General features: G+C 42.4%; 1 protein-coding gene across 3 annotated transcripts; it reads right to left on the minus strand.

The window, feature by feature from the left end:
• Nucleotides 1–6,199: 6,199 nt before the first annotated feature.
• LOC120065434 (ADP-ribosylation factor-related protein 1-like) lies at nucleotides 6,200–11,201 on the minus strand. Of its 3 annotated transcripts, none has more exons than XR_005478672.1 (7): nucleotides 10,574–11,199; nucleotides 10,375–10,462; nucleotides 10,182–10,264; nucleotides 9,961–10,042; nucleotides 9,485–9,555; nucleotides 8,480–8,658; nucleotides 6,200–7,973 (listed from the first exon to the last, which is right to left on the minus strand). XR_005478672.1 is itself a non-coding variant. In XM_039016439.1 (7 exons), exons 1-7 carry the CDS (start codon nucleotides 10,664–10,666, stop codon nucleotides 7,886–7,888), a joined length of 606 nt encoding a protein of 201 aa, XP_038872367.1. In that variant the 5' UTR covers nucleotides 10,667–11,198; the 3' UTR covers nucleotides 6,200–7,885. The 3 variants fall into 3 exon arrangements, 1 of the variants encoding a protein (XP_038872367.1); XM_039016439.1 differs by having other exon boundaries at nucleotides 8,558–8,658; nucleotides 10,574–11,198; XR_005478673.1 differs by lacking the exon at nucleotides 6,200–7,973 and adding an exon at nucleotides 9,022–9,184 and having other exon boundaries at nucleotides 8,558–8,658; nucleotides 10,574–11,201.
• Nucleotides 11,202–13,863: the final 2,662 nt, after the last annotated feature.

Here is a 13,863-nt window from a genome sequence, read left to right on the forward strand (position 1 = left end):
GAGCATAAAATACTATTTATTTTAAACAATACAAATACTAAGCTATTGTATGCAAGAAAAAAATTGGGAAATTATATTATTTTAAACTAATACAATTACTCAGAGAAAGATATTTTGTTTAATAAGTAATAAAACCAAATCTCAAAAGGATAGGTGTCAAAATTATTGGCACCCCTGATTTCAATACTTGTCTAGCACCCTCCCCTTGCGAAGATAACGACGCTGAGCCTTCTCTTTTTTTAATCAATTTTCTCCCCAATTGGTAGTTACAGTCTTGTCGCATCGCTGCAACTCCCGTATGGACTCGGGAGAGGTGAAGGTCGACAGCCGTGTGTCCTCCGAAACACGACCCCGCCAAGCTGCACTGCTTCTTGACACAATGCTCGCTTAACCCCGAAGCCAGCCACACCAATGTGTCGGAGGAAACACCATACACCTGGCGACCGTGTCAGCGTGCATTGCGCCCGGCCCGCCACAGGAGTCGCTAGAGCGCTATGGGACATTGACAACCCGGCCGGCCAAACCCTCCCCTAACTCGGACGACGCTGGGACAAATGTGCGCCACCTCATGGGTCTCCCAGTCGGGATGGCTGCGACACAGCCTGGGAACAAACCAGGGTCTGTAGTGACGCAGCTAGAACTGCAATGCAGTGCCTGAGACCGCTGCACCACTCGGGAGGCCCACTGAGCCTTTTTCTAAAAATCTTTTATGAGGTTGGGAGAGTTCTTAGACCATTCCTCTATACAGAATATTTCCAGATCCTTGATATCCTGTCTGCTCATATGGACTGCCATCTTCAATTCAAACCACAGGTTTTCAATGGGGTTCAAGTTCGGAGACTGAGATGGCCATTGCAAAATGTTGATTTTGTGGTCAATTAACCATTTCTTAGTGGATTAGTTCTTGGGGTTATTATCTTGCTGGAAGATGACCTCCCCGCCATTGTTTCTGTAAAAGTTGAGGGCTGAGGCTTTAGAAATGTAATTACTATTACATTCATTTAACCATGCACATTTGTGGCCTGCTGGAGGTCATTTTGCAGGGCTCTGGCAGTGCTCCTCCTTGCACAAAGGCGGAGGTAGCGGTCCTGCTGCTGGGTTGTTGCCCTCCTACGGCCTCCTCCACGTCTCCTGATGTACTGGCCTGTCTCCTGGTAGCGCCTCCATGCTCTGGACACTACGCTGACAGACACAGCAAACCTTCTTGCCACAGCTCGCATTGATGTGCCATCCTGGATGAGCTGCACTACCTGAGCCACTTGTGTGGGTTGTAGACTCCGTCTCATGCTACCACTAGAGTGAGAGCACCGCCAGCATTCAAAAGTGACCAAAACATCAGCCAGGAAGCATAGGAACTGAGAAGTGGTCTGTGGTCACCACCTGCAGAATCACTCCTTTATTGGGGGTGTCTTGCTAATTGCCTATAATTTCCAACTTTTGTCTATTCCATTTGCACAACAGCATGTGAAATTTATTGTCAATCAGTGTTGCTTCCTAAGTGGACAGTTTGATTTCACAGAAGTGTGATTGACTTGGAGTTACATTGTGTTGTTTAAGTGTTCCCTTTATTTTTTTGAGTAGTGTAGTTGGTAAACCAGGCGAGGCAATCATTTGAGAAACAAAGGCTGTCGAGTCTGCCAATAAGAATGTGGTGATTGACAGAGTCGAAAGCCTTGGCCAGGTTGATGAATACGGCTGCCCAGTAATGTCTCTTATCGATGGCGGTTATGATGTCGTTTAGGACCTTGAGCGTGGCTGAGTTGCACCCATGACCAGCTCTGAAACCAGATTGCATAGCGGAGAAGGTAGGGTGGGATTCGAAATGGTCGGTAATCTGTTTGTTAACTTGGGTTTCGAAGACCTTAGAAAGACAGGGTAGGATAGATATAGGTCTGTAGCAGTTTGGGTCTAGAGTGTCACCCCCATTGAAGATCTTTGGGAATCTCAGACAATACGAAAGAGAGGTTGAACGGGCTAGTAATGGGGGTTGCAACAATTTCGGCAGATCATTTTAGAAAGAGAGGGTCCAGATTGTCTAGCCCGGCTGATTTGTAGGGGTCCAGATTTTGCAGCTCTTTCAGAACATCAGCTATCTGGATTTGGGTAATGGAGAAATGGTGGGGGCTTTGGCGGGTTGCTGTGGAGGGTGCCGGGCAGTTGACCGGGGTAGGGGTAGCCAGGTGGAAAGCATGGCCAGACGTAGAGAAATGCTTATTGAAATTCTCAATTATAGTGGATTTATCGGTGGTGACAGTGTTTCCTAGCCTCAGGGCAGTGGGCAGCTGGGAGGAGGTGCTCTTATTCTCCATGGACTTTACAGTGTCCCAGAACTTTTTTGAGTTTGTGCTACAGGATGGAAATTTCTGTTTGAAAAAGCTAGCCTTAGCTTTCCTAACTGCCTGTGTATATTTGTTCCTAACTTCCCTGAAAAGTTGCATATCACGGGGGCTATTCGATGCTAATGCAGAACGCCACAGGATGTTTTTTGTGCTGGTCAAGGGCAGACAGGTCTGGAGTGAACAATGGACTATATCTATTCATAGTTCTACATTTTTGGAATGGGGCATGCTTATTTAAGATGGTGAGGAAGGCACTTTTAAAGAATAGCCAGGCATCATCTACTGACGGGATGAGGTCAATATCATTCCAGGATACCCCGGCCAGGTCATTTAGAAAGGCCTGCTCGCAGAAGTGTTTTAGGGAGCGTTTGACAGTGATGAGGGGTGGTCGTTTGGTCGCAGACCCATTACGGATGCAGGCAATGAGGCAGTGATCGCTGAGATCTTGATTGAAAACAGCAGAGGTGTATTTGGAGGGCGAGTTAGTTAGGATAACATCTATGAGGGTGCCCGTGTTTACGGATTTGGAGTTGTACCTGGTAGGTTCATTGATGATTTGTGTGAGATTGAGGGCATCAAGCTTGGATTGTAGGATGGCCGGGGTGTTAAGCATGTCCCAGTTTAGGTCACCTAGTAGCACGAGCTCAGAAGATAGATGGGGGCAATCAATTCACATATGGTATCGAGGGCACAGCTGGGGGCAGAGGGAGGTCTATAGCAAGTGGCAATAGTGAGATACTTGTTTTTGGAAAGGTGAATTTTTAGACTTGGATAGTAAGACAGAACTCTGTATGCTATCTTTGCAACACCACCCCCTTTGGCAGTTCTATCTTGGCGGAAAATGTTGTAGTTAGCGATGGAGATTAAGGTTTTTGGTGGTTTTCCTAAGCCAGGATTCAGACACGACTAAGACATCCGGGTTGGCAGAGTGTGCTAAAGCAGTGAGTAAAACAAACTTAGGGAGTAGACTTCTAATGTTAACAAGCATGAAACCAAGGCTTTTACGGTTACAGAAGTCAACAAATGAGAGCACCTGAGGAGTGGAGCTAGGCACTGCAGGACCTGGATTAACCTCTACATCACCAGAGGAACAGAGGAGAAGTAGGATAAGGGTACGGCTAAATGCTATACGAACTGGCCGTCTAGCACGTTCGGAACAGAGAGTAAAAGGAGCAGGTTTCTGGGCACGATAGCATAGATTCAAGGCATAGTGTACAGACAAAGGTAAGGTAGGATGTGAGTACATTGGAGGTAAACCTAGGCATTGAGTAATGATGAGAGAGATATAGTCTCTAGAGACGTTTAAACCAGGTGATGTCATCGCATATGTAGGAGGTGGAACAACATGGTTGGTTAAGGTATATTGAGCAGGGCTAGAGGCTCTACAGTGAAATAAGACTGTAATCACTAACCAGGACAGTAATGGACAAGGCATATTGATATTAGAGAGAGGCATGCGTAGCCAAGTGATCATATGGGTCCAGTGAGTGGTTGGGCTGACTGGGAACACGGCGATTCAGACAGTTAGCAGGCCGATGCTAACACGCTAACAGTTAGTAGTCCGGGGCTAAACAAGCTAGCAGTTAGCAGACCGGGGCTGGCAAGCTAGCAGTTAGCAGACCGGTTTAGCAAGAAAGCAGTTAGCAGGGGCTAACAGTTAGCAGACCGGGGCAGGCAAGCTAGCAGTTAGTAGACCGGGGCTAGTAAGTTAGCCTTTGGGGGACATCGCGATGGGGGTAAGTCTGTTTTTGCCTCTTTGTGCGGTGACGTCGATAGACCAGTCGTGGAGTTAGTAGGGTTCCAAGTAGCTCTAGGTAGCTAGCAGGCTTAGCAGGTTAGCAGAATGGGCCTTCAGCGGGCGTCGCGCCTGAGGGGCCTGTTGGAATCCTCGGGCAGATTATGTCGGTATTCCAGTCATAGAGGATCAGCGGGGTTCCATGCCCCATACCGGCAGTAGAAGGGGTCCGGATATTGTAGCCCAGGAGTGGGCTTCGGTGGTAGCACAGGAGCCCTGGCCGGGCTAGCTTCAGGCTAATTGGTGCTTTCTCCGGGATGGAAATGCTAGCCAGGAGTGGTCACCCGGGATTGCGGTTAGCTAGTTGCGAAGATCCAGATGAAAATGTTCAGAGTTTGCGGTAGGAATCCGGGGATATGCAGAGAAATAGGTCCGTTATGCTCTAGTTTGAGTCACGTTGTTCGAACTCGCGAGAGCTTTCTGAGCTAAAGGTTAGCTGATGACCGCTAGCAATGGTTTGGAGTACATCAAGTTTATAATTTGGGATCTGATGGGGTATGATAGTTAAACTAAGCTCATGGAGGCATTTATAAGTTATATTCTTCAAGAATTAATAGGTACATATTCATTTATAAGTCAAAAATGTATGTAGCAATTACTGAGTGATCCTTTAAGTCAATATGACTATTTATCCTATATGATGGTGAATGAAGGTATACTGCAAATACATCTGAATCACTTGCGTTTTGATTCAGTCCAACCTGCATCAAAGTATAAACACAGTGTACCTTCAAGCATTAACTATAGAATAGTGAAAATTATGTTCTACTAAGCTATATGGAATTGTTTTAAACCAAGGATCATTTTGCTATTTGATTTTGATTTTTTTAATAAAAAAAATATTTGATGAAAAATGTATTTTGGGCCTTACTGCATTAGCCCATACAAACGCACTGAATAACACATCCACTAATCTGGGGGAAGGGCGGGGGGGGGGGGGTCGCAGGGAAAAACGTAGAACACCATCGTGTTTGTGAGAGTCTCATCTTTCCATAGAGGTGTCATAATATATAGTTTGTAGGCCAAACCATTCAGACGCTAAAGACGATTTTCAGAATGTCTCCTGGTCTGACAAACACTGCTCTAGCTCTGTTACCTTTCATCGCAGATGCAGAAGTGCGACATCGGCGGATGTGGTGGATTGAGACGCATCCAATGCACAAAACATATCTCTGGCTTAAACTGACAGATTTTTAATGGGGATCTTTTATTATTATGCTAATTAGATTATCACGGGGGTGAGGACATCGACTCTACAGGGTTAAAAGGAATTACATTTTTCAGAGGATACATTAAATACAAAGACTGGTTAAATTGGCACGATTTCTTATACTTTATGGTTTTATTATCGTGTCAGTTTTGCATGTAAGCATAATATGACTTTGGTGTGTGAATCCCTTCCTGATAAACAAAACCAGATTTCCTTGCAAAGCCATCCTCCAGCTGTGGTGGACACTGCAGTATCTCAACAGTTCATCCAGGAAACCCATCTTCAGAATGGAGAATGGAGCTGAGCACAGGCAAAATCCTAGAGGAAAAGCTGTTTGTCTGCTTTCCACCAGACACTGGGAGATTAATTCACCTTTCAGCAGGACAATAACCTAAAACACAAGGCCAAATCTACACTGGATTTGCTTGCCAAGAAGACTGTCAACGTTCCGGAGAGGCCGAATTATAGTTTTGACTTAAATCTGCTTGAAAATCTATGGCACGGCCTGAAAATGGTTTTCTAGCCACAATCAACAACCAATTTGACAGCTTGAAGAATTTTGAAAATAATATATGGGCAAATATTGCACAATCCAGGTGTACAAAGCTCTTAGAGACTTACCCAGAAAGACTCACAGCTGTAATCGCTGCCAAATGTGATTAACATTGTTGACTCGAGTGTGAATACTTATGTACATTAAAAGAGATATTTCTGTATTTAATTTTCAATCAATTTGCCAACATTTCTAAAAACATGTTTTCACTTTGTCATCATGGTGTGTAGATCCGTCATTGTAAATAAGAATTTGTTCTTAACCGACTTGCCTAGTTAAATAAAGGTTAAATTAATAAAAGATGAATGAGAAAAAACACATTTAATCCATGTTGAACTCAACAAAATGTGGTATAAGTCAAGGAGTATGAACATTTTCTGAAGGCACTAAGTCAAATAGATAGATCCAGGGACCTTGTGAAGTGGAATCAATATGTTTGAATAAAGCAATGGGAGACCACCACTCCCTCACTCAGTCCAATATTTAGGAATGCAAGCAGTTGTATAAGTAAGGTCTATAATAAGAGATTGGTGGTCAAATGTATTCAAACAAGTTTACACCCTGGAACAACGGATAACGCAGTAACACGGCATAACTTGCCGTAATGGAATACGTTATCTTATTTTACGTAATACATCACCAGATAGCATAATAAACATGTTGAACTTGAACAGAACGTAATTACGTTATCGAGAAAAAGTTATAACTTAATACATTTTCCAGTGGGTATTACATGCAGGTGAGTAAGAACATTTTGATGAAAAAAATCAACTAACTTCAACTGATAAAGTATTACCATTACCCTGGTGACGAGGGTTTGAATCCCATCATGACGGTTTTCCCCTCTTCATGTGTATCCCACTCTACCTTCCTAGTGGTCTGTCTCAGAAAAAATATCATAAAAAAAGGAACCGGAATTTCCGATCTCCTTAAAAAAAGAAAAATGCTGACATTCTATACATGTATTCATCACATCAACAGAAATCTAAGAACTAAAGTCAAACTACAGTTAACTGTTCTGAAATGTTTATTACATAATCTTCCTCATACTGTAATTAAAATACGTTTTCAGCCTGATCATCGGCGTTACTTTACATATGTCACCAGGTTAGACTGACAGAGTGAAAAGAGAGGGCGTGTCCCAAATGGCATCCTATTCCCTATACAGTGCACTACTATTGACCAGAGCCCTATGCGGTGCCATTTGGTACTCAACCATACACAAACACCACACGGCATTTCGAACTCTAAAACTAGTATTTCCCGTCTATGAATATATCGTTGACCCTCTGTTACAATGTACAATTCCATTACATGTAGTGTCTTTGCATAATATGAATCATAAAGTTGTCATGTTTCATCCTCTTGACCGTTAAATGATAGACTACTAAACCTAATTGGGTTGAGAGTAATATAATCCATATAAATCTGATTCTTTATGATCTAAAAGGCTAAACTGATCCTAGATCAGTACCCCTATTCAGAGATGCTTTATGAATAGAGGTCCTGGAATTATATTACCGAAGGGAGGTACTGAGAGCCAGGGAGAAACTTTAACGACATGATGACGCTATAATAGTTTGGTCAGAAAGACACACATTAGCTGAGGCGAAAAGGAAAAAGCCTTCAAAAGCTTTACACCTCAAGGTACATATCCAAATAATACACAATAATCAATTGTATCCCCAATTGTATCCCCCTGACGCTAAGCTGCATCTGAAAACTAAATGAGTTCAGAGCACCCAAATAAGAGGACAGGGAGCCAGGGCTTGGGTAGAGTTCATCACGGTTTCTGGAAGTCACATTGTAGTAAAAGGGACACCTGGGTCGTTCGTATTCATTAAGGTTGTATTTCAATCGAAAACCGTTCATATTAGACAGTAAGTCCATATAGTCCCTCCCTGTTTCAGTCTGCTTTCTACCATTTGGTGCCTAATGAATACCTCCTGGTTGTGGGAGCTCTGGAGTTGGGAAGGTCATGGCTTGTTCTATGTGATGTCCTTCTGTCTCGGTGTCCGGTGAATGTTTCTGATGACGCACTTCACCATCCACTCAATGCCTTCGTTAACCCCCTGCCTAAGAGAGAATTAATGCATTCATTAACCCCATCTGAGAAATAATTCATTATCAGCAAAGAGTACAGCTGTTCTTTGAGCAATGATGATATACATTTAATTTGTGCACAGAGAGACAGAGAGAGACAGAAACCGATTACATATAATCTGATTATTTTAAAAAACGAATTAATCAGTTACGTTACCAGCTAAAATATTGTAATCAGATTACAGATATGAAAAACTAGATGATTACTTCTTGGAGTACTTTTAAACTCTGAAAGGATGTTTGCGGGGATGTTTTTGTCTTCTTCTTAATGCCTCTTAAGGGAAAGTAATCCAGAAATAACTCAAAGTAATACAATGATGTTACGGAGTTTGGGTAATCCAAAATTACATTACAATTTTGGACTTGTAACTAACGGATTACATTCAGAAAGTAACTTAACCGCCCCTACGGACACACACCTAATGGAGTTCTCAAATCAGACCCGATATACAACAGAGTAATGCGGACTCTGTTCTTACCCGGTTAGGGCTGTGCAAGGCTGCACCAGGCAATCTCAGACCCGATATACAACAGAGTAATGCGGACTCTGTTCTTACCCGGTTAGGGCTGTGCAAGGCTGCACCAGGCAATCTCTTTTCCCAATCTTTGGAGCGCAGTCGCTAAAAGCAGTTTTGATGTCTGGCACAGACATGCAGTTCTAGGGAAGAAACAAAGACATAAGCCTAAATGAATACAATCCTAGAGGATCTTCTAAGAGAGAGAATTCACCTATCTGTACCCTAATCACATGGATTTAGATTAAGATCACTTTATTGGTCAAATACACACACAGTCCAGCTGAAATATGACTTCCACTTCTAACCCAACCCCTCTGAAAGACACACAGTCCAGCTGGAATATGACTTCCACTTCTAACCCAACCCCTCTGAAAGACACACAGTCCAGCTGGAATATGACTTCCACTTCTAACCCAACCCCTCTGAAAGACACACAGTCCAGCTGAAATAGGATTTCCACTTTTAACCCAACCCCTCTGAAAGACAAGCATACATACACATACAGGTTTTTGGAGAGGTGCGGGGGGTTGCCATACTGGGCGCCTGGGGAGCTGTTGTAGTGGGGGGTTAAGTGCCATGCTCAAGGGCACAACAGCAGGCAAATGGCATCTAGGATTTGATACCAGCAACCCTCTGGTTGCCGGCTCACTTCCCCACAGATTTTTCCTGTCAGACCCGGGATTCAAACTGTTAACCCTCCTGTTGCTGGCTTGCGTCTAACTACCAGGCTGAATTTCAAAGAGTTAAAAAATTATGCATTATGCTGAGCTTGGCAACGTATAGTATGTTAAACACTGTTTTTGTAATCTACCAAGGTGTGCATGAGGGATGGAGGACACCTTTGTTGTGATCATAGGAGCAAAACAATTTCTTCAACAGGCCTCGTCATATTTTGTTTATACAAGACGTGGTCAGTTTAGACAGGGCTACTCGTGATTTCAAAAACAACCAGACAGGACTGTATACCTCCACATCCTGCTTGTTGGCGAGCACCAGGAGAGGCACACCTTCCAAAACCTCACTGCTGATCATTTTCTCTGGAAAAGGAAAACAGAACTGTCAGTCTAAGCTAAGGTTCAATTCTCTACCCTTCTCTTATGAGTGGATCTGCTGACAGCCTCTCAAGAGTTTCTGCTCTGTACTGAAAGTGCTCTATCTTGAAAAGGTCATTGCATTGGGATTGTATTAACAGTAAACTAAAAAACAAAATACTAAAAGACAGTTTGAGTGAACTATCCCTTTAAAGTCATTTGATTGGTGTAAGCAGTGCCTAAGGACCACCATATTCTCACACCAGTCCATTCCTTTGACAGCTATGATATGGAGTGAACAAGTGTACACTTCAGGAAGTGAATCGGACTGTAGCCCATGACAAAGATAAGTCCATAAGCCTTGTTGACATTCTTCACCAAATGCCTTGGACAACCTAGTGAGAAACTCACCAAAGGCCTCTTTTGATTCTGATAGGCGCTCCTCATCGGTGGAGTCTATCACATAGATCACTCCGTGGGACTCAGCATAGTACTGTGAATTCAAAGTTAACAAAGCCATGTTTCAGCAATCAACCTCAAATCATTGTACTCAGTTGACAGATAATGAGGCATATTACATCATGCTAGATATAATTTATTTTGAGTGTGTGTAATTTTATATTGGTGTTCACTTTGTCCCACAGCGACTGAAGCTCCTCTTGACCACCAAGGTCCCAGAACATTAGACGAGCCTTGCCCACATCGATTGTGCCGACTTGTGAGGAGAGAGAGCAGAACATATTACAATGGCATGGACTCCTGGAAAGCAATGTGCTACAATTGAATGCAACACAACAATGTCGGTCTTGCTGGTTGGCTACTTACTGTTTAGTCCAACTGTAGTGGTGATTTTGGACAAATTCATTCCCTTGTAGTTCTTACTGAACTTGGTCTTAGTCTGTTCCAGAAATGTCTGTGTGTGTGTGTAGGAAAGACATGCCTAATCAAACAAGCAGCAGCACTTTCTCCAACAGAGAAACAAGAAACAGTAATATCAACTTGCTCTTCTAACTAAAAGACTAACCGTTTTTCCTGCATTGTCCAGTCCTAGGATCAAGATGCAGTATTCGTCCTTCTGGAACACGTATTTGTACAGACCAGATAATAAGGTGTACATTTTAGGATTGTAAACAAACACTAGCTGATGCGCAAGGCGAGCACCAACTCACATCGTGGAAAGATCCAGCTGTGAGGCTAGCCAGAGTTAACAAGTCGAATTAGCTAACTGTTACCTGACTAGCTGTTTAGCTAGCTAACGTTACCTGTGGTTTGAGGCAAGTTAGCTAACGTTACTAGTTCGTAATCGATACTAGCTAGCTGACCTGACACCAAACACTGAAGTAAAATATAACTAATGCGCCAATCAAGGCACAAATAGTTGGCTAACTACAGTAGCTTGCTAATGCTAACTTTTATAGCTGTATATCTCAAGACGTTAATGCCGCAGACGAGTATAAACATATATTTGCTAGCGGACAATTTCAGCAACTCACGAATCGCATAAGAAGATCATGGGCACGCTAGCTATCTCCACAACATGACATCATGCTATATCTACTTTGACAGAGGTATCGTATTTTATCTCGTCTCATTTTAGTAAACACGGTGGCCACCTGAATTTATGAAGTCACAAAGCAATGCATTGTGGGACTTGTTGTCTTGTGGCAAATTAAATAGCAACTGAACACTATTGCCCATAATAGGTGTGGCTTTAGGACGTACGCAGCAAAAAGTTACACGTTTGTAGTTTTTACCACATATATTCCTCTTTTCTTTTTTGGGGAATGCTAAAGTATCACATTATGAGTCATAATACCCATAAAACTTAGCAGTCAAACAAGAAAATTCATTTTTCCAGTAGCGGATTTTAGAAACACTTAAAATAAGGGCTTACCCTGGTCAATATTGACCAATAAGACCTGTATTGACCCAGAAAAATGAAATGCTAATTAGCTGCTAATGTGGCTATCATAAAGAACTACCAATTTTTATTTAACTAGGCAAGTCAGTTAAGAACAAATTATTATTTACATTGACTGCCTACCCCGGCCAAACCCTAACGACACTGGGCCAATTGTGCCTTATGGGACTCCCAATCACAGCCGGTTGTGATACAGCCTGGAATCAAACCAGGGTCTGTAGTGACGCCTCTAGCACTGAGATGCAGTGCCTTAGACTTCTGCACCACTCGGGAGCCCCCAAATGCCATAATAATCTGGACAAGACTGCCGAATCGAGGCAACGGTAAGAATCTTGATTAACTATCTAATGTTAGCTAATTTTAGTAATGAATAAATTAGCTACATTTAAATTTAAATGGACAATTCTGTGAAATGTCTTGTGCAAGGTTTAAATTGACATTGATACCTGTTAACAAAGGTGTCAGCTGGAGAGAACATGCAGGAGCTTGCAGGGATTTGTAGTCTTGCATGATATCTACTTTGATGCTAATTAGCATTTTCGAATCTGAAAGTAAATAAAGCCGAATATGTTAATAAGTCACATTTTCCAAGAGATTTACATGGTTATCAAAAAGTCACGCCAGGGTAAGCCTACACGAAACGCAACCCTTATTTTAAGTGTTTCTCAAATTTTCTATGGGAAAAGTGGATGGTGGAAAAATGATTTCCCTGTTTGATCGCTAGGTTTTATGGGCATTGTCAAAGCTGAAATACCACCTCTGCAGGATTAACAATTATACTCGCCCCTGCCTACTCAATAGCAGGTCAGTTATCAATCCTCATTAATACCTACAGATCTGATAGATGCCACTCTGCCTTACCACTGAGCTAGCTATACACCTAGGGACAGTTCATCAAACTCAACAGCAAGGGCCTTACAGTAAAGTGGGCTATCTCCGGAGTCGAGTGCCTACGCTCCCTCACCCCGAACCTATAAACTCGGCGCCTTCTCAGGATCGTCCTGGCCAGAGCTTCCGCTTCAGCACACTATGAGCGGGTCACCCTCCTCTGGGTTGGCTTAAGCCCAGAGACACCCCTCCTTACGACTCCTACCAATGCACTCAGTACCTATAGTTGGGTCTCAGGTTAGGTTCCTTTATACCAGCCACTCGGGCCCCCGACAGACTAATTAACCAGATGTAAAAAAAAAAAATCCTCAATTAATCAGGTCTATTTCAGAAACCTAGAGTAAATCGACATGCACAGGGTGACAGAAAAATAAAGCAGGTTTATTCAAAATTACAGAAACAATAAAAAATCCAAGTTCAATCAATCACAAATCAATATCACCAATCAATGATATGCAAACATCAACAGTACATTCAATTGATAGACCCCTTCAGTGCCCTTAACTAAACCCTTATCGGGGCGTGCCAATAAAATATTTTTTGTCTATTATAATTTTATGAGAAGCACAATATTTAATAACAAGAAAAAACGTCAACTACCTTCTACAACTGTATAAACAGTCACTTAGATGGCATCTAAAAACTCAGCCAAGCTACTTCAGCACACTTCTATCAATGAGGTGATATTAAGGATTCCTCCTAGAATTTTACTTTAACTGAGTACAATAACAAAAATATACACTACCATTCAAAAGTTTGGGGTCACTTAGAAATGTCCTTGTTTTTGAAAGAAAAGCAAATTTTTTTTGTCCATTAAAATAACATCAAATTGATGAGAAATACAGTGTAGATTTTTAATGGAATATCTACATAGGCGTACAGAGGCCCATTATCAGCAACCATCACTCCTATGTTCCAATGCCATGTTGTGTTAGCTAATCCAAGTTTATAATTTTAAAAGGCTAGTGGATCATTAGAAAACCCTTTGCAATTATGTTACCACAGCTAAAAACTGTTGTGCTGTTTAAAGGAGTAATAAAACTGGCCTTCTTTAGACTAGTTGAGTGTCTGGAGCATCAGCATTTGTGGGTTAGATTACAGGCTCAAAATGGCCCACTTTTCCCATTGAAAAAGTATTCAGACCCTTTACTCAGTATTTTGTTGAAGCAACTATGGCAGTGATTACAGCCTCAAATCTTCTTGGGTATGACATTACAAGCTTGGCACACCTGTATCTGTGGAGTTTCTCCCATTCTTCTCTGCAGATCCTCTCAAGCTCTGTCAGGTTGGATGCGGAGCATTGCTGCACAGCTATTTTCAGGTCTCTCCAGAGATGTTTGATTAGGTTCAAGTCCGGGCTCTGGCTGGGCCACTCAAGGACATTCAAAGAATTGGCTATGTGCTTAGGGTCGTTGTCCTGTTGGAAGGTGAACCTTCACCCCAGTCTGAGGTCCTGAGAACTCTGGAGCAGGTTTTCATCAAGGATCTCTCTGTACTTTGCTCCG

This window comes from Salvelinus namaycush, chromosome 20, assembly GCF_016432855.1.
Source record: "Salvelinus namaycush isolate Seneca chromosome 20, SaNama_1.0, whole genome shotgun sequence".
In the NCBI taxonomy this organism is placed as follows: Eukaryota; Metazoa; Chordata; class Actinopteri; order Salmoniformes; family Salmonidae; genus Salvelinus; species Salvelinus namaycush.

Bases quoted from the DNA above. Each gene is read 5' to 3' on its own strand.
- LOC120065434 (XM_039016439.1), bottom strand. From the start codon at position 10,666: ATGTACACCTTATTATCTGGTCTGTACAAATACGTGTTCCAGAAGGAC. The intron at 10,265-10,374 runs GTAAGTAGCCAA...TCTCCTCACAAG, and splicing joins CACTACAGTTGGACTAAACA to TCGGCACAATCGATGTGGGC. The intron at 8,659-9,484 runs GTATACAGTCCT...TTTCTTCCCTAG, and splicing joins CCAACAAGCAGGATGTGGAG to AACTGCATGTCTGTGCCAGA.